Source organism: Mirounga angustirostris, unplaced genomic scaffold (genome assembly GCF_029215605.1).
Source record: "Mirounga angustirostris isolate CCGP_5_RB_7025 unplaced genomic scaffold, mMirAng1.0.hap1 SCAF_13, whole genome shotgun sequence".
In the NCBI taxonomy this organism is placed as follows: domain Eukaryota; kingdom Metazoa; phylum Chordata; class Mammalia; order Carnivora; family Phocidae; genus Mirounga; species Mirounga angustirostris.
Genome location: NW_026991721.1, coordinates 40,577,143 through 40,596,195, shown reverse-complemented (window position 1 = coordinate 40,596,195; position 19,053 = coordinate 40,577,143). Strand labels below are relative to the sequence as shown.

Genomic DNA, 19,053 nt, shown 5'->3' with positions numbered 1-19,053 from the left:
ATTGTTGGACAGAGAAAATCTTCAAGCATTCAAGGTCCTAATTTAGGAGGGATATTTCAGAATCTCAATACCTCGTATAAGCCTACCATAACACCTCTGGAAAACTCTCATTACATGATGTAAAATCGCAGCTTTAATTTGTTAAGAGGGCATGATTCCGAGCGGACCGTGAAATATTTATGTCGCTATGCAGCTCTTTGAAGGAATAATCTTATGTTTTTGTGCCTGTCGTGGGTCAGAGGTTCAAATCAGCACTTCTTTCTGTCACTCCTTATATGTTTTACTGTAATTTACAGCTCAGCAAGAGGACTCATAAAACAAAAGTGTCTATTTTATTTCAGCAACTAATTCTAGTTAATCAAAGATTTCCAGCCAAACAACCCAGCATGAAACTCTGCATGGAAAATATGAGGAGAACAAAGCATTTTGTCAAATAACACATCTCATGATGTAAACACATATGTCTCTTAGAGGGAATTTTATCGTTTCCACATTATCGGCGTACAAAAGGAGCATTCTTGTCGCAGACCTGGTGCGACTGTGGAGGCATCGTCATTGGAAACAAGAGCCTGATTAGGTTCCCACACAGATATGAATAGACTTTCCTTTTTTAGTGAAATCGCTGCTTTTATTCCTTTTTAAAACAGACTGGTAATTGTCACCCTAAAAACACTGAATTGTACTAGGGCAACATTTGTTTCTGCTCTTTTTTCCCATCTTTTTAGAATCAGCCAATAACATTACTATCCCTTCTGGTTGGTCCTCTTCTGGAAAGTCTGAGTTAATCCACAGCTGTGTGAATGTGAAAAAGGGACACAGCAGGCAAAGTCTGTTGGGTCTCTTGTCTGCTAATAAAGTGCACAGTCTGCAGGACAGATGTTAAGAGGATCTGTTAAATAAGTCAGTGGCAGAGATCCTGACCTCTGCCAAGGAACATTTTATTATTCCAGAAAGGGGCATAATTGCACAATTAGAAGAACCATAGCTTTTCTTTATAGATTTTTACTCCTTGCTTCATCATTTGCTTGAAATATAGTATCAGGGACCATTCACTGAGAAGCAATGTGCTTAATATGATTGGGTTTAGCACAAACTTCAGATTACAAGATCTCCCCAAGTCCCAGGGAAATGGTTGGACCTTGGCTTTGCTTCAATCTTAAACAGTTTTGTTTATTCTGCATGTATCATTACACTATTTGTACAGTTTCACTTGCCACAGGGTGCCATTGTACTAAAGGGACTATGAATCTTACCAAACATAGTTCCCTAACTATTAAATCTAGTGTAATGGGAAATGTAAACTAGAGATCAAATTAATAGAGGAGTATCACATCATAAAGTTGTTCGCTATACCTTATACCACTTTATCGTTTGCGGTACGAATAAAATCATGTCTGCCACGTGCATTGCAAATTCCCAAGTGTGGTGTGAAAGGCACTTTGTGATCTGACCCCTCGCTTACCTTTCCAATCTCACCAACTATTGGTCTGGTACACTCGGTCTTTGCCAGACTATTTGTCGTTTCCTGAATGCGCCATGCTGTCCATTGCTTCTACACCTACAGGCAGGCTAAGCTCTTTGTCTGGAGTGCTTTTTCTCTTCTCTGCTATCTCTGCCATGCTGTATCCTTGCCCCATAAACCTAGTGAGCTTCCACTCTCCTTTCAAGATTCCATTTTAACACCATCTCATCCATGAAGATCGCCCATATTTCCCCAGGCGGAGCCTAACACCTCTTCCTCCCGCAGGGTTTTCATTCTGGTGCATACCTATTTTAACAATTATCACATGGTCTACTAGACTGTGGGCCCTCTGAGGGCAGAGATCCAAGGTCTGATCTTAGTATCTTGCTAGTAGAAAGCGAGCTTACTACACACAGTAGGTACTTAATAAACATTTGGGGAATCGATGCAGGAGTGAATTAATTAAATAATAAATCCCTTTTTTCCATGTTAATATAAGCTTGGATTCTGGTCTTGTTGCTACTTGTTACAGGGTCTTACACTTGTTTTTTTAAAGGATAACCTTCATTAGGTTGGTACATTCAATTGCAAAAAATCTCTCTCTACAAAAACTCATCCCCACCCACCTGCACCCAGAACAGGTACAGGCATGAGCTATACTGTCCTCTTGGCCAGTTCTTTTCTTATAAATGTATTTAAAAGAAGCAATCAAATTTAGCTCTTCACAGCGTTGCCTCACAATTCCGCATATCCTAACCCAGGCCACTTACAAACTGTGTGGCTTTGGTCAAGTTAATCCACCCTTCTGGGCCTCAGTCTCTTCAACTGTAAAACCAAAAACTTCACATAATACTTGACAGTGTGTAAAGCACTTTTCATAAGGATTTTCTTATTTATTCTTCACAACTGCCCTTTGGGGTGAGTATTACTCCTAATCCCATTTAATGGAATCTGTGCGCATAGGAAGATTAATTTGCCCATGCTCATGGAACTGGTGGTAGAGTTCAGATTTGGCCCTCAAGGCCTCTGAGGGCCTTTCCAGCTCTGGAAATCTATGCAATTTACAATTTCATTGCCTATTTGTGAAGGCTTTTCTTTCAATATGGTGGCATTTTTTTCTTGATTAGTAGAAAGTCCAGTTTAAAGTACCTTATTCACTGCCTGGCCATCACTTCTTTCTGAAGAACACTGCACTGGGCCTTATGCTTTTTGAATTCAGGAGCAGTCATTGGGCATAGGTATTAGGACAAAAAAGATTTCAAAAAGCCTATATACAACCAGCTTGGTCACCAATAAGTGAATATATTTATATACATATTTACCAAATGATTTGCCACATGTCATTTGTTCTTATCACTTTGACGTTTTGCTCATTTAGTTGAGTTCCTCCCTAGGCTATTATTATAAGAGGTCAATAGCTTGCTTAGTCTGAGTACCTAAAGCATGTAGTATATGTTTTTAAAATATTTTTTTAATGAATACATGAATAAGAGAGATACTAGTATAAAGGTGTGGAGAGAAATGATGTTTATTGAGTATTTACCATGTGGCAGATATTGTGCTAGGCCACTGGATTGTGTTACTTCATTTAATCCTTGCAATATGGGAGGTGTCATCATCTCCATTTCTCAGATGAGGAGACTGAGGTGCAGGGAAAGTTAGCTCAAGGTCACATAGCTCTTTTTTGTTGGTTGGTTGGTTTGTTTTTGGTCACATAGCTCTGTTAACTGAAGAGGTCTTGAGGAACCAAGAAGCGCTGCTTTCTTGAAACCTCCAAGCCATTCACTATTGTACAGACAGAAAACATGTCAGAGAGCAAGCGAGCTGCTGAGTAAAGAGGAAGCATGTTGCTGCAATACATGGTGGCAAATCATCACCTAATGATATACAGTCATTTCCCCATTTCATAGTGAAGTATATCTGTGTTTGGTGATAGTGTTTCATAATCAGGAGATGTGGCAGAGGTGGATCTAAAATCAGGAATCGTATGGTTGGATATAGATGAATTATGTCTGACTATTTTGCTCTGGGACTAAAAAATGTCTCTTTATTAAAATGACTAAGAAATGCCTCATTATTAAAATGACTGATAAATGGATGGGGAAATGAAGGACTTCCACCCCAGTTAGTCACATCCAGACCTCTATTATCTCAACAAAGCTTCTCACTCTCTCCTGGTTGTGTTCCATCGAAGCCAATGATTTACCTGTGTATTATCCAGAGACTGCCCCTTGGGTCCTGGAGCAAACACTTGCTTGGACGTGAAGAAAATGTTCTGAGCAGATAAACAGCCATGCTGCAGAGAGGGGTGTCTTTTTGTACGGGGGCTAAGGAACTCTTAAACTCCAGAGGGCAATCCCAGTGTTGTGAGGACTACATGGATCACAAGCTCCACTGCATTTACTGACAGTGAGTGTTTCTCCTGTTTTTTTTTTTTTTTAATTTATTTGCTTTTTTCTTTTTAAGCAGAGCAAGTGCTACTCCATTGAGAATGCGATGCTAAACCACTTTTCCTTCAGAGTTTTTAAACTGGGCCTCTGAGAAGGAGTTTGATACAATTCAATGACTGAAGTAATACCTTTGTCCATTTGAGCATTAAATGGCCCGTTGAAATACAGCTTAGTTAGAGGGAATTTCAGAAAATAGTACTTTCTAATTTTTTTTTTTTTTAATTTCTCTCCCAGCTGACTAGACCAGAGCTTGGAAAATGCAGCTCAATCACTTTCCACAGCCTCTCAGGTCAGCCTCTCACCAGTGTTAATTAAATATACCCCCCTTAGAATATGAGGTTAAGTGAGAGCAACACTGCGTTCTTCTCCAATATACTACCGTGAACACAACCAGCCATAACGTGTTTATAAGAAGGTTTCCTTGAACGCAGAGGTCTCACTAAGGAAAAATTATAAGAGGAAAAGCTACATAATGCATCAACTGTTCATCACAAAACATATTTTAACCTACACATTTCTATATCTATTGTGCTGAAATAACACATACCATAAAGGAAATTGGTGTAACAGATGGTTTCAGTTCTGGGTAGCAAATGCAGACCAGTTTTCAGTGTGATAAAGTAAAACCGTAAAAGCCAGTGCATAATTCAGTCAATCTCTTACCTAAAAGTCTTCCTTCCTCTCAAGTTAGAGAACTCGCCCTGATAGCTACAAGGATTGGTGTATTTTCTCTTTTTGGCGGATGTTCTATCTTCTGTAGCACTACTTGGCCAAACTCTAAAACTGGACAGTTGCTGAAATAATGGCTCTAAACTAGCCACTTTCAATTAGAAGTCTTTTTCAGCTATCGGGTTTACAGTTTTAAAAAGTTCCATACACTGTCCAGAGCTATTTGTAAATGAAATCACTTAAAATAGAGCTCTTTTAATACTCTATAATTAGTCTTGTCTCTCTGAACATGACTTTACTGTAAAGGCTCCTTCCTGACTCTCCTATTGTCCCAAGATTGCTGAGAAGAACGCAGCCAAGCGATAATTCAACATTATTGCTGCTTCAGTGCACTAATCGCTTAAAGAGCAGCAAAGACTCTGTGCTCTCTGCCCCGCAGCCCCCACAGCCTCCTGGCCCGAGGCAGGCATCCCGACCCTGCCATGTCCAGATGTCAAGAGGAATCCCCAGCTCCTGATGCAGCAGGCGCTCCATTCCAGTATGGTCAAACATCTGCTTCCTCTGCTGGCATGCAACCTGCTGAACATGCTCAGAGAGCAGCACGGTCTGGGGATGGGCAAGGACACACTCCCCAGCTACTCCCAGACACTCATCGAAACTTTGAAAATTAGAAGACAGCCCCAGAAACCCTCCAAAGAATCGAGCTCTGGCACTCGGCAAAAACATTCTAAGCATTTTCCTCAAAAGAAAACTACAGAATGAGATAAGGCAGATTTCATGATAGTTCTTATCCTTGTTAAATTCTACTAGGCTTGAAGTTTCTTCTGGACAGCTACCTGGAAATTTGGAAAATACATGAACTCTCTGGGATCCCAAGAATGTCATGTTGACTTTGAAATTTCCCCCTTTTTTAATGTAATTAAATTACTTTTAATTCACTTGAATACTATAAGAGGGGAGTAAGTTATGCACAAAAGCTTCTAAATGACTGTGCTTCCTACGTATCAGTCAGCAGACTTTAAGGCAAAGAATGCCAGTCAAGAAGTAAATTTCAAAATGCACTTAAAACATCTCTTATAGTCCTAATTTTGTTTAATAGATGAATAATCTGGTCCAAGTTACTTAATCCATCTGAGCCTCACTTTCTTCTTCTAAAATATGGGGATAATATTAAGCACATTTATTATAAAGCTGAAATATAAATTGCTCATTAAACTGTAAAAAACTATACAATGTGTATTATATGTGTGTTGGTATGTGTATATCTGTATACATACAAATAATATCCATACTATTCTTATATCTGTTCTGTTTCATTTTGTTTCTAGAAAGAAATTCAGGTTTCCTTTGTAATATCCAATTCACACATCAAATACAGGTTTTCTGCCAAGAATGATTCCACTCATCCTATGGGATCTCCATAAACAGCATCCTATAAAAACTAATCAACAGTTCCCAGGTCCTCACCAAATTTCATATTTACTTCACTCTGAAAGATAGACTTCCAGGGCGCCTGGGTGGCTCAGTCGGTTAAGCGACTGCCTTCGGCTCAGGTCATGATCCCAGGGTCCTGGGATCGAGTCCCGCATCGGGCTCCCTGCTCTGCGGGAAGCCTGCTTCTCCCTCTCCACCCCCCCTGCTTGTGTTCCGTCTCTCGCTGTGTCTCTCTCTGTCAAATAAATAAATAAAATCTTTAAAAAAAAAAAAAGATAGACTTCCATACTATTACGGTCAGAAATAATATTCCTTTACTGAAAGTCAGAGTAGATGGTGTGCTTAGCACAACTGAAAAGATGGGACTGAGGAGAACTGTGAGTGTTCTAGCCAGAAGTGACTGCTAGAATAAAATGTGCTATGGTGAGCGCTGTGAATTGTGTGAGACTGATGAATCACAGACCTGAACCCCTGAAACAAATAATACATTATATGTTAATAAAAAAAATTCTTAGTTTTGAAGATCAAAGTGGAGCTGAGGATAAATAATCAAATAAGTCTCAGCTTTTAAAAACCTGCCCATCCAGGTTCAGATGTACAGGCAGATTGATAGGTGGGATACTTCTGCTAAGATGAGTAAGATTTGCAATCCTAACTCTTTATCATACATTTCTTTCCCCATTTTCTTTCTCCCCTACTAGAATGTAAACTCCATGAAGGCAAGGACTTTGTTTTATTCACTGTTATTCTCCCAATATCTAAGACAGGTTTTCTCAACCTCAGCATGACTATGTTTTGGACAGGATCATTTTTGTTAGTCGGGGTGGGCGGCGGGGGGCGCCGGGGGGGGGGAGCTGTCCTTTGTAGGATATTCAGCAGCATCCCTAGAGGTTTTACCCACTAGATGCCAGTAGTATCTCCATCCCTACCCCCAAGTCATAACAATCAATAATGTCTCCAGACATGTCACCTGAACCGTAGGGGGCAACACTGCCTCTTATTGAGGACCATTGGTCTAGAATAATACTTGGCACTGGATAAATATTTGTTGAATAACTGAATGACTAAATTTGTTACTTTTGAATTTTCATACAAACTTTTCCAAAGTTCCTGAGCATGATAATCTATAAGCTCCCTTTTAAAAGAAACATTTTGATACAACTCTAAGATACACTAAGTGCTGTATCATTGAAACCAGTCATATTCAAAGTTACCGTGTAATTTCAAGTAACAAGAGTTAAAAAAGAAAAGCTGTAATACTTCATTCTTACTTTAATTTCAATGGATAAGTGAATTAGAGTGAAAATTTGATAAATATCCCAAAAATGGGTTTTTCTAGATTAAAAACAGCTCTATTTCAAACTGGCCTTGCATGAGTACTGTATGTTTGCACTTTATAGGGTTGGAGATGGTCAACACATGTATACATTTTAAGCGATAAGTTTTTTATACATACCTATCATTTATTTATTTTTGTTTTAGTTCATACTGCTCAAGGTCAATAGCATTAGGGAAATCACTGATGAGTTACCAAGGATCATAGTCTAGATTAATTTATATATTATGACATCAAAGGTCGGTTACAAGTATTACAGCTGTGCTATAAGAGAAACACATAAGGAATGAACTCAATGCAGTTTCCTGGAAATTAAGAATTCTGATTTAAGTCCTTAAACCAAGAGGATGGAAGTCTTGGGAAATTGATTTGGCTCTACTTTGCCTCCATTTTTTTAGTGTGTAAAAAGGAAATGCAAATACTTAGCTAACACCACATTAAAACAATTATAAATATAAAGGAATTGGTATTTATAAAACTAAAAAACAAACAAACAAATTAATTCCTCTCAGTCTGACTCAAGATGACCCTACTGATGTCATCAATTATAAGGGAGGACTGAAAATGGAACATACAGTGATTTTTTTATCCACACAGCAACCAGTACAGAGTAGATGTTTTGGGCTCATTTATTTATATTTAGAAAAGAATCCATTATTAGTGCCATTTAGGCTTGGAAGATATGTAAGAGAATCCAGTTATTATCCTAATCCTAATAATTTAAAACAGTCAAAATAAAGCATGGATGGTTTTAAATCACTGCAGAGAGCTTGAACTGTTACAAATTTTCCCTGAATTTGCAATTTAGATGGATTTCGTACAAACATGTATACCTGTAGCATATGAATTTTTCTACAAATGAAAGAGAAAGGGAAATTGGCAGAGTGGTATTAACTATGTGTAGCTCTACTGATCAATTTTATTCTTCCACGGGATCGTATCTATGAGGGGAATCCATCCAACCGAGCTTCTCAATCCCTTTTAATTAAAATGTCACTAAAAGTATTTTTTGATTGAAAAATTAATATTGTTAAAATGTCCATACCATCCAGTGATCTAGAGAGGCAATACAATGCCTATCGAAATCTTAATGGTGTTTTTTACAGAAATATAAAAAAAAAACCAAACCCAATTCTAAAATTCATATGCAACTACAAAAGACCCTGAACAGCCACAGCAATCTTGAACAAGAACAAAGCTGGAAGTATCACAATTCTTAATTTCAAAATATATTACAAAGTTACAGTAATCAAAACACTATGATAGTGACATAAAACAGATATATAGAGCAATGGAACAGAATGCAGAAATCAGAAATAAACTCAAACATATACAGTCAAAGAATCATTGACAAAGGGAATGAGAATACCCAATAGGGAAAGGATAGTCTTTTCAATGAATGGCATTGGGAAAGCTGAATATCCACATGCAAAATAATTAAATTGGACCTTTATCTTAAGCCATACATAAGAATTAAACTAAAATGGACTAAAGACTTGAATGTAAGACCTGACACTTTTGGGAATGTATAAAAAGGAACTGAAATCAAGATCTCAAAGAGGTATCTTCACTCCCATGTTCCTTGAAGCATTATTCACAATAGCCAAGATGTGGAAGAAAGCTAAATGCCCACTGACAGATGAATGGATAAAGAAAATAAACGGATTAAAATGGAATATTATTCAGCCTTAAAAAAGGAGGAAACCCTGCCATTTGCAACAACATGGATGAACTTGTAGGACAGTATGCTAAGTTAAATATGCCAGACATGGAAAGACAAATACTGTGAAATATGACTTACGTAAGGAATCTAAAATAGTCAAACTCATAGGGGCAGAGAATAGAATGGGGTTGCCAGGAATTGGGGAAGGGGAAATGCGAGGTATTAGTCAAAGGGCACAGTTACAGTTAAGAAATTTATTATATAGCATAGAGCATGTGATTCCTAATTCTGTACTGTATACTTAAAAACTTACTAAGATGGTAGATGTTATGTTAAATGTTCTTATCACATAAAATAATAACAAAAAGAAGAAGAAGAAGTGTGGGTGATGAATATGTTTATGGCATAGTTTGTGGTATGGTTTCATGGATGTGTGCTTATCTCCAAACTCATCCAATTGTATATAATAAACATGTGCGGCTTTTTGTATGTCAGTCATACCTCAATAAGGTGATTTTTTAAAAACACTTTTGTCCTGCTCAGTCTGTTCTGTTACCTGACATGTCAAAATATTTCATCATATCTTTTTCTGATTTAAATCTCCTAAATGTTGCATATCCTGACTTATTCTATGATTGGAAAGTGAAGTGAAACATTTTTGAAAACACAGGAATGTTTTGCTTTCAAACCATCCAATGTATCCTTAATCACACCATCTCTCTGATTTCCAAGGTAGCCCCTAATAACATATAAGCATACAGATATGTAATATATGATACCAAACAAACAATATCTTGAAACTCCAGTTTGGAAAAAACAGGAATAAAAATACCTGTTACTATTTTAGAAACCATTGCATCTTACACGCAGTCTGTTTAAATACAAGTATTCACACACTGGGAGCTCCCTGTTTATAGATTAATTAGTGAGGCTGGAGATAAATGAATATTGGTAGAAATCTTACATTAGGAAAGATAGAGGACTGCACTAGTTTTGCAATCCCAAGGTCCTGGGCTCCTAGTAAACCATCTCTGTGAGTACACCTGAACATCTCATCAATCACATAACTTAAATACAGTGATTAACAGGGCTTATATGTGAGAAGAGCCACATTCTCTCAACTTTTAGGTATTACCTTAAAACCTACTGAAAATCACATTTCTAAAAGAAAATCCAGTGTACCCAATGTTTTAATTTGTGGGTAGATATAAGCTTATTCTGTTTCATTGAATACAAGTCTGATTTCCAAACACTAGGAAATGTTTTCATATTTTGCATCCTTCTTTGACCTGCCTATATTTCTTTAACCTCCATCAGGATTCACTTGGTACCTGCTGTTTTTCTTAAGAAGCATACCTAGAAATAAAAAGTTCTTTATATGAAATAGTGCCTCCCTAAACACAGGGCACCTGACCAAACATATCCAAGAAAAATGTTTTCAAAGCAACTTGGGTTCCAGATAGCCACCAAAGATGAAATTCATGAAGTCATTCATTTTACCACTATGCCAGACAATACTGGGGATTCAACAGTAAACAAAAGAGACAAAATCCCTGAAAGCAGTGACTTACATTGTAGTAGATTAGAGCTGCCCTTCAGAAGCACTTCAGGCAGCAAAGGTAGAGGAGAATTGACTGCTTATTGGATGTTGGAAAGTTTTTTCCATTTTAATGAAGATTTTTTTTTCTTTTGGAAATCTAATACATGCCTCCTTACCCCACTTACTATGCACAACAACCCTGAAAATGATTATTATTCCCCATTTTACAATTAAAAAAAGGTAATCTGAGAGCACTACAGGACAACATGGCAAGTAACAGTGGAAACTCTAATCCAAGATTCTGATTCCAAAGTGGAGTTCATTAGTCCACAGCTCATCTAATCTCAGTTGTAATGGTACTCCCAAGTTCCATCACACTCTTAAAGTCAAAAGGGGTGAGAGAAGGCTGTTTAAGGGAAAAGAAAGCATTTCTCCTCAAAGCACAGCCCCATGGTTGGCATCCTCAAAACAAGCTTTGAATCAGTGCATTCCTTTTTCTTCATTAGGTAGCTAGTAATAGGTCACTCTAATCAACTCTTTATTCAACTCGCTATTAGAAATGATAACCTCCCCAGCCTACCCAGCAAAACCTAACTCACCCTCTCATTCCTCTACAGCACTGAGGCATGTTTACAACTGCAAACAAGAAAACAGGGTATGAGCCAGAGAAGAGCATCTAAATACAATATCATAAAGATTCAGGCTGGAACTGAAATAGAATTAGAGCACTCTCGATGTTGATGGGTACTACCTTCTTCACTTTCCATTTGTAGCATGAAAATTGACAATATCATTTAAATAAAATATGTGTTTGCATTTACTTCTGCAAAAATTTCAATTGTTCTCCTCCATCTTTGCAAACTTGGCAAGACTTTAATAGTTTCATTTAAGAGCAACTTATGATTGATAGGTTTTCCTAGTGTGTTAAGGCTCTAATTATACTCCTTTCCTCAAGTCTCCCCTAAAGTATACATAGTGGCCATCAAATAAAGGTGAAAAATCTACTTATATTGATATTTAAAAATTTTAATATTTAATCCCTTTCATTTTAGCTACTATCCATACTATCATTATAAGAACTTGTCTGTTAAAATATGTTCCAACTAAAGCTTGGTAGGCTTTGAATGCTTGATAAAAATCATTCTCTGAGGCTAATGAAGACAGAAACTCTGCCTGTAACAATATTAAGTTTGTTTTCTCTGGTGATTCAGAGAAGTGAGCAATCTGTCAGTAATACATTGAGTGAAATTACTTGTCTTGTAAGAATAACTGCTGACAGTCACTTTATCTCAGGGCTGACCCAAACATCTCCCTGCTGACAAACAAATTACTATGTCTAACTTTGAAAAGGTAACTAGCTTGTTTTTAATTTTGATTGGTCTTTCAGAGAATCTCCTGTACATATACTCAATCCCATGCCTCACTGTATTGAAAAAAAAAAAAAAAAGCCACAAAAAGTGTTTGGGGGGGGGCAGGTTTGAATTCATGAGAAAGAAAGAAAAAAAAAAAGGAAGGAAAGAAAAACTCTGTCATTTGGCATTCAGAAAAAGAACTGCTATTGCTTCTTTCCAAGACTGTTATGCAGATAAAACTGGTAAGTGTGTCTATCCAACATTAAGACTGGCAGTGCCGCCAGTGACTGACTGGGTGAGCGAACACATTACTGAGACAGTAGTGTAGGAATTAATTTTCTTCAATAAAGTTGATTTTTAAGGCTCATATATTTCACAATCTAAACATATGTCACTGTTTCATAAACAAAATAAATGGATTAAAATAATACATTACCAATATGCTGACATGTGGAGATATTTTAATTAGAAATTCTTAAGCTGTGTGATATTTAACTGCTGTATTTGCTAAAGAGAAGCATGCATCATTTAATAAGAAAGCAGGAGACAGGTGTATCACTTTGCATGCTATGGTACCAGATTGTATTTAATATAAGGTACATCTAGGAAGCAACATTACTTCCAATTACAAACAAAATAAAGCAAAACAAAATTACTTTTAAGGGTCTATCATGTTGAAAGTCACCACATAAAATGAATTGATACATTGAAGCTACTTTTTCATTTAAAAAAAGAAAGAAGTTACTCAGAGCTTAGTTGCTGAGACAGTATTTCTTCAGAAACAATTTAACCTCTTAGCTACTGAAAGGCCATATTTATATGACTGCCTCATTATACTGGTCCCCCTTCCTTAACATTCTTTCTGATGTACTTGAAGGACCAATGCTAACATAGCTGAGGAAAGCAAATGGCAACTGGTCCTGAAATTTATACGGGTAGAGAATTGGAATAAGTAGCAATATAATATATTGTTTACTATAGCAAGTGCCCTCTGTTCTCTAAAGGTCAAAAGCACTGTTATCTTAGAGTTACAGTTTCTGATTGTTCCCAGGGTTAAATACATTATCAAAATTAATGGTTCAAGCCCCTCAACCTTCAGATATATGAGTATTCATGCCTCCATCTGCTGAACTGTTCAACTAAAAATAGCATTCTTCGGCCTTCTCTCTCCTAATATTGTGCCCCTGAGGCAGAGAAAACCATGCCTTAGATCAGCACAGAGTACCAAGGCTTTCCTGTATCTTGCTTATTTGAAAGAAAGAAAGAACTGGAAGATGCTAATGTAAGAAGGGTCTTTGCACTTTAAATACCTTTTTTTTTTTCCTACTTGATAACAAAATTTCGGGCTTTCAGGGTAGAACTATAAATGCTGTTAAGATTTATCCAGGCTCATTAATGTTAGAAGTCACAACCTTTGAAGAACAAATGAACTGTGACATCAGGTAAGAAGGACTAGTTCTGAGCAATGCAGCCAGGTGTATATGAAGGTGGTGAGGCAGGGTGAGGGTGGCATGTACATGCTGTGGGCTTTTCTTCCTGAGAATCTCTGTTTAGAAATAAAACCAGTTAACGTAATTGTAATGCTTCCTTAGTATCAACAATCTATCACGATCGTGATTGTTAACAGAGCTGTGACATTTTAGCTTGTCAAAGGGAGGAAGAATTAGAAAAGAGAGCAGACTTTAAAATCAATAAAGCAAGATATTATTAAATTTTCTCTCTACTTTTGCTTACGATTTCAAAGGTGAGTTTCTGTAGTAGCTCAGACGTGTATGTCTACTGTGCTTTCGTGGACGTCCCCATAAACATGGGATGCTCATACCAGGAAAGTTTGGGAAACCTGCCCTTCAAACAAGGTCAATCTTTTCTAACCAGCGTACCATATAAGCAAACAGAGCAAAGGTTTCTTGACAGGCAGAAAAAAAAAAAAAAAGGTGCAAAAAATGAAAGCAAGAAAACAGAGCGAGAATTAACAAAAACCCAGGAAACTTTCAAGTAGGCCCAAACTTAAACTGCAAAATCTAAGGGTTCCCTCACTAACTGGTTCTCTATTTATCCTAATGCGAGTGATAGACGTGGGGCATATGCTGTGCTTCTAGATCAGCACCGCTACAGAACTACATGGATCTGGCACTCCCCGAGATGACAACATAGTTTCCAGAAACCCAAAAGAAGCCAGATTTGGCAGCATCAGGGATCCATGCTGGTGGCAGGGAGAGAAGTCAACCTAAGTGAAAAAATTAGTCAAAGAAGCGACTGGGTAAAAAACTGCTGATGGAGAAAGGTGGATGGGATAGATCTCAACACCTCAAGAGAAAATAAAAGAGAGGAAGTCTTGAGTCTGAGCCAAGACCACCTGCTTTCACATTTGTCCAAGCACTTAAACATTTAACAAACTATCTGTCCTGGGTGCCTGGGTGGCTCAGTTGGTTAAGCGACTGCCTTCAGCTCAGGTCATGATCCTGGAGTCCTGGGATCGAGTCCCGCATCGGGCTCCCTGCTCAGCGGGGGTCTGCTTCTCCCTCTGCCCTCTTCCCTCTCATGCTCTCTGTCTCTCATTCTCTCTCTCAAATAAATAAATAAAATCTTTAAAAAAAAAAAAAAACTATCTGTCCTGAGCCGAGAAGCTTGCTAACTGGCATCTCAAAGGAAGTCTTGTTCCCTGTATGCAGTTATTTCTACATTTTAGCAACCCCAGGAATGGCAGATCTTCAAAATGTCCAGAAATATGGTACCTTCTCTGCAGCCAAAGGAAAGCCTTATGAAAGAAATCCCTTATTGCTGTCTAGAAGATAGCAGATACTCTGACAGTATATGCCTGGTCATGTCTGGGTGGGAAGCCCCCGTATAACTTATATCAAAGTGACAGGGGAAGAGGGAGGCAGGCAGCAAGCTCTGGAACTCTTCCTTAGGCTACCTCCAAGGTGGCTTTTGATCTTGTCCTCTTTTTTCTTCTTACGTGTGAGCTTTCTCTATTATTTTTCAAAAATACAGGTTTAAAAGCAGCAGAGAAGATAAATTAAGGGGATACTCTATTGATTATACAGTATTTGATATGTATAGACTGCCAGAGCCAATAGGATCTGAATATATAGCTTTGCTTGATGTAATTCTTTTCTTTTCTTTTTTTTTTTGAGTTGAGTTTCCCATCGTAGGTTAGAACATAACATTTAGTATTAGATCTAACCCAGAAAGTTAAAGTGTGTTTCAGTCTGAGGTAGCCTGTCTCCATTTATTTATTTTTTATTTTATTTTTAATTAATTAATTAATTTATTAATTAATTTATTTATTTATTTATTTATTTTGGTGATTCAACAGATAGCTGGCAGCCCTTCAGTAGCTAATAATCCTGGAGAGGGACTCCAGTGATATGAGAGAGAAATCAAACATGAAATTACAGAGATGAGTTCTAGACCCCTATAGAAGAAAAGGGCTTGGTTTTCAAAAGACCCATAAAGCCATCTTCTCCCGAGTGGTAAGAATATCCCACAAAAACAACAAAGAGCTTTATTGGAAGTTAAATATGAAAGGGATACTACAGACATTCATGGGGCAAAAAAGCAACCAGTCAAGCCCAGCCACCCGGCCCTCCCTCAGCCAGAGAAAACAAGATTCAGAACCCTGAATCAGACCGTTAGAAATCTTGAGTACTAACTCTGACTCTGGGAATATTGTGCAGCCTCGGCCTCTCTGAACCACCACTGTTTTGTCTATGTAAGAAGGATTATATTTGATCAACTTTTCAGGGTTGTTATATGGGCAAATGAGAGTTTTTAAAAAATGTTTAAGTGCTTATAAACATTGTACAGCACTATACACAAAAAGGAGCAAACAAGTAAGGGGAAAAGGGATGGTTCTGAAGATACCTGTAAAGAATTTGCCTAAATATATAGCAATAAACAACCTAAGTCATTGGGGACATTGGTTTGGGGCTTGCCTCCTTCTGTGAAAGAAAAGGAGCAAAAATGAGGCTCCTTAGGAATGAGAAAAAGGGAAAGGTCACATTTTAGTGTTTAGGTCGAGTGTTTGCCACTTTAAGGGGGAAAAAAAAAAAAAGCCTAGAATATGACTGAACAATCCAGTCCCCCACCCAATGAAGCATCAATGGAAGCATTCATACCTCAATCTGTTTGTGGTTGTAAGAGTGGCCACCACCATGTTCAAAGGTGTCCAAACTCCTGCCAAAACGGTCACTTAGGCCCTTTAGCCTTGGGTTAATTTGTGGGTGGGAGACATGACCCTTCTGTTTAGTAGCATATTCAGAAAAAAAAAAAAAAAAAGACAAAACATACTGTCAGAACTCATGAAACAGAACACATATTTCTAAATCCAGGGTACTGACCACACCAAAGAATAGAAAGTAGAAGGCTGAGGACCCAGACACTGTCTTTCACAGAAACTTGGTTATAGGATCAAGCAATAGTACTGGTTTCGTACTTCTGCCTCTGACTGGAGAAGACACTCTAGCATGGCTATATGGAAAAGGAGACACAGATTAGGTTTATTATGAGGGAGGTTTCTTTTTAGATTTTTCCAACTGCGGTGAGTTCCAGTGTTAGCAGTGGGGAAGGTGAAGTTTTGGAAGAGAGGTAGGGCTGTTGCCCCTGTTAGGCAAAATGTCTAGCTCTGCTAGGCAGTCCATAGTCGGTAACATTGTCCCGGCTTTCCGGTTGAGGCTTATGACAAAAACTCAGAGTACTGCAAAAATTATTTATTTGCAGACCCAATTGAAAAGGCTCACAGTGATGTTTTTTCATGGCAAAATATCTGCATATTTCTTATATTCAAGCCATAGAGGGAACAGCAAAGAAGAAAAAAAATGCCTAGCCAGATGCTATTCCCTTGTAAGAAAACTCAAAAATACTCACAGTAAATTATAAGAATAAAAGACTATCTTTATACTCCCCACTGTGTTGAAATTCAAGTTCTTCACTACCACATACTTTCTAACTGTTCAAATACTGACGGTTTTACCATTATTTTAATGATATTATCTTTTTGTTTTTGTTAAAATGTATATTCATATTAAAAGTCAATTTCCCCTTAAAATGGCAGTGCTAGAAGGGTATAAAGATCACCTGGTCCTATTGTAAACCCCTCACTTGACTGTGAAGAAGATAAGGTACCAATGATTTTTTGTCCAGCTTCCAAAACACTTTCTCCCCCAGTTTTGCATTTGCATAAGTACAGAACCCTAACCCCGAATGTGGTGGGATGCCATGCCCGGACTTTTGGCTTGGCATGAAGCTAAAGATGAGAATGAGGGTACACATATTCCAGAGCAATATGTTGACATTTTACCAAACAGTTAAGGTAATCTGGTGATAACAGCCCCTAGTCTATAAGCTGCAAGAAGGAAAATGCCCAACATTGTTTTCTGTTTTGATGTTTATGTGTAAAAGATCATCTGGACATAAATGGAGACGTGGATGGAAAACGGATAAGGAAAAAGCTACCATATCCAATAGCGGCAGCCAGCAATAAAAACAAAACAAAACAAAACAAAACTGTAAAACCATTAACTCACCTGATAGAAAATATAGAGGTCTAAGCCATACTATCATTTTGCCTTTAAAAATACTGAAATTGGCAGTTTTCTATTTTCTGTATGGTAAGTACACAAGGTGTTAATCCTTCTAGGCTATGCTTAAAAATTATTTAACATTCAGGCCATTATTTAGCATACAGCTGGTTAGCAGTTTTCCGCTAAAGAACTGGCTGGTATCCCACATTTTTTTCTTCTGGCACTTACCTGGAGCTGCAAAGGGCTGAGTCCAGAAGTAGCAGCAGCTGCCATTGTTGACGAAATGAACTGCACAGGGTAGTTATCACCTGTCGGAAAGAACAATGCATACAGGTTTAGACAATGCACAGGGAATCGCAGCAGACAAGTACAAACATGGTCCTTGGATTGCCTGAGCTTTACAACATTGCTCTAAGCCCAAACATCTGCAGAAACAAAAGGCTTAGTTGGGCATAGACTTGCAGTGCCGCCTTGGAACTTTTTGTTAACAGATAGCTGGTAGGCAAACTGGCAAAACATGAATGTGATGTTAAAAAAATTAAATGTGCAATTCAAGCATGTTCACTCCATTAGAAATCTTGTAATACATCATTTTTTTAAGAGTAAAAAAAGTACCTTAAAGCCAGGCTGACACTCAGTTCACTGAGAAAGTATTAAGGTTTTTATGTTGAAACAACAAAAAGTTTTGGCTTGGTAGGTAAAGCAGAGTATTAGAGTCCAAAAAAGATTATGAGCTATTGACTGTCCATAACCCTAAACTTTCTTTTATAAAAAATAAAGAAAAAATTTTAAAAATGCAACCTCTTCAATTTGATAGGGGTGAGAAGGAAGCTAATCTTATCTGCCCACATTCTGTGAAATGCCTGGTATCTCCGCAAGAGTGGAAACCATAGTTTTCTGGATTAACTTCTGGTGGAACCGAGTACAGAATCATGCACACGAGGCACTTCTCACTTATTCTTCGATAATGCTTTGATTAAATAGCCACACATTTTACATGGGATATCTGCATTACAAGTCTGATAGAGATTGAGCATGCCTCAGCAGAGATCAACACCACATCTTCACGTCTGCCTCCGTGCCACTCCTAAACAGGGGAATGGAGGACCTTCTGTGACCTGAGAACACAGGCTGTGTGCGGCGACGTGAAGAACCAGGAGAAAGTCATGAGGAACGTATTCTGATAGTGGTGACTGAAATCAAAATTAATACTCGTGGATATATTACACACTATCAGTGATTTAATGGAGTATCACTTTGGCTGCAGCTACTTATTTAAAGTCAGTGTTATGTACTATCTCTAGGCTATATTTTAATAGGCTGTTCCTCCACACATTTTTGACATTTATAATAATCATGCTGTTTTGCATGAACTTTTCTACACTGAAAGCTGAATGTAATAATGAAGAGACAGTGTAGAAAGAATCACAGCAATAAAGGTAGCCAAATGGAAAGCAATAAAATCTCTTTTTTTTCCTGCACGGACACTAACACCTGGAGCCTTCGTGATGCTCCCTTCCCCCCACCCCTTCCTGGAGCTCATCCTACTTGCCACACCAAGTGCGCCTCAGCGGGCCCAATGTAAATGTTAAGTTGCTTTCACTTTTAACAAATTGTTAGCT

At 37.9% G+C, this 19,053-nt stretch overlaps 1 protein-coding gene across 11 annotated transcripts in view; it reads right to left on the bottom strand.

Annotated features, from left to right (window-relative positions):
• The window catches only part of SOX6 (SRY-box transcription factor 6), a 606,783-nt gene that overhangs the window by 101,347 nt on the left and 486,383 nt on the right, over positions 1–19,053 (bottom strand). For 7 of the 11 annotated variants that reach the window (XM_054512032.2, XM_054512037.2, XM_054512035.1 and 4 more), the window contains 2 exons: positions 17,660–17,739; positions 16,028–16,150 (listed from right to left, as the gene is read on the bottom strand). In XM_054512032.2, coding sequence (XP_054368007.1) covers positions 16,028–16,150; positions 17,660–17,739 — 203 coding nt within the window. The remainder of the gene's footprint in view (positions 1–16,027; positions 16,151–17,659; positions 17,740–19,053) is intronic. The other 4 variants (XM_064576794.1, XM_064576795.1, XM_045894072.2 and 1 more) reach the window with 1 other exon arrangement.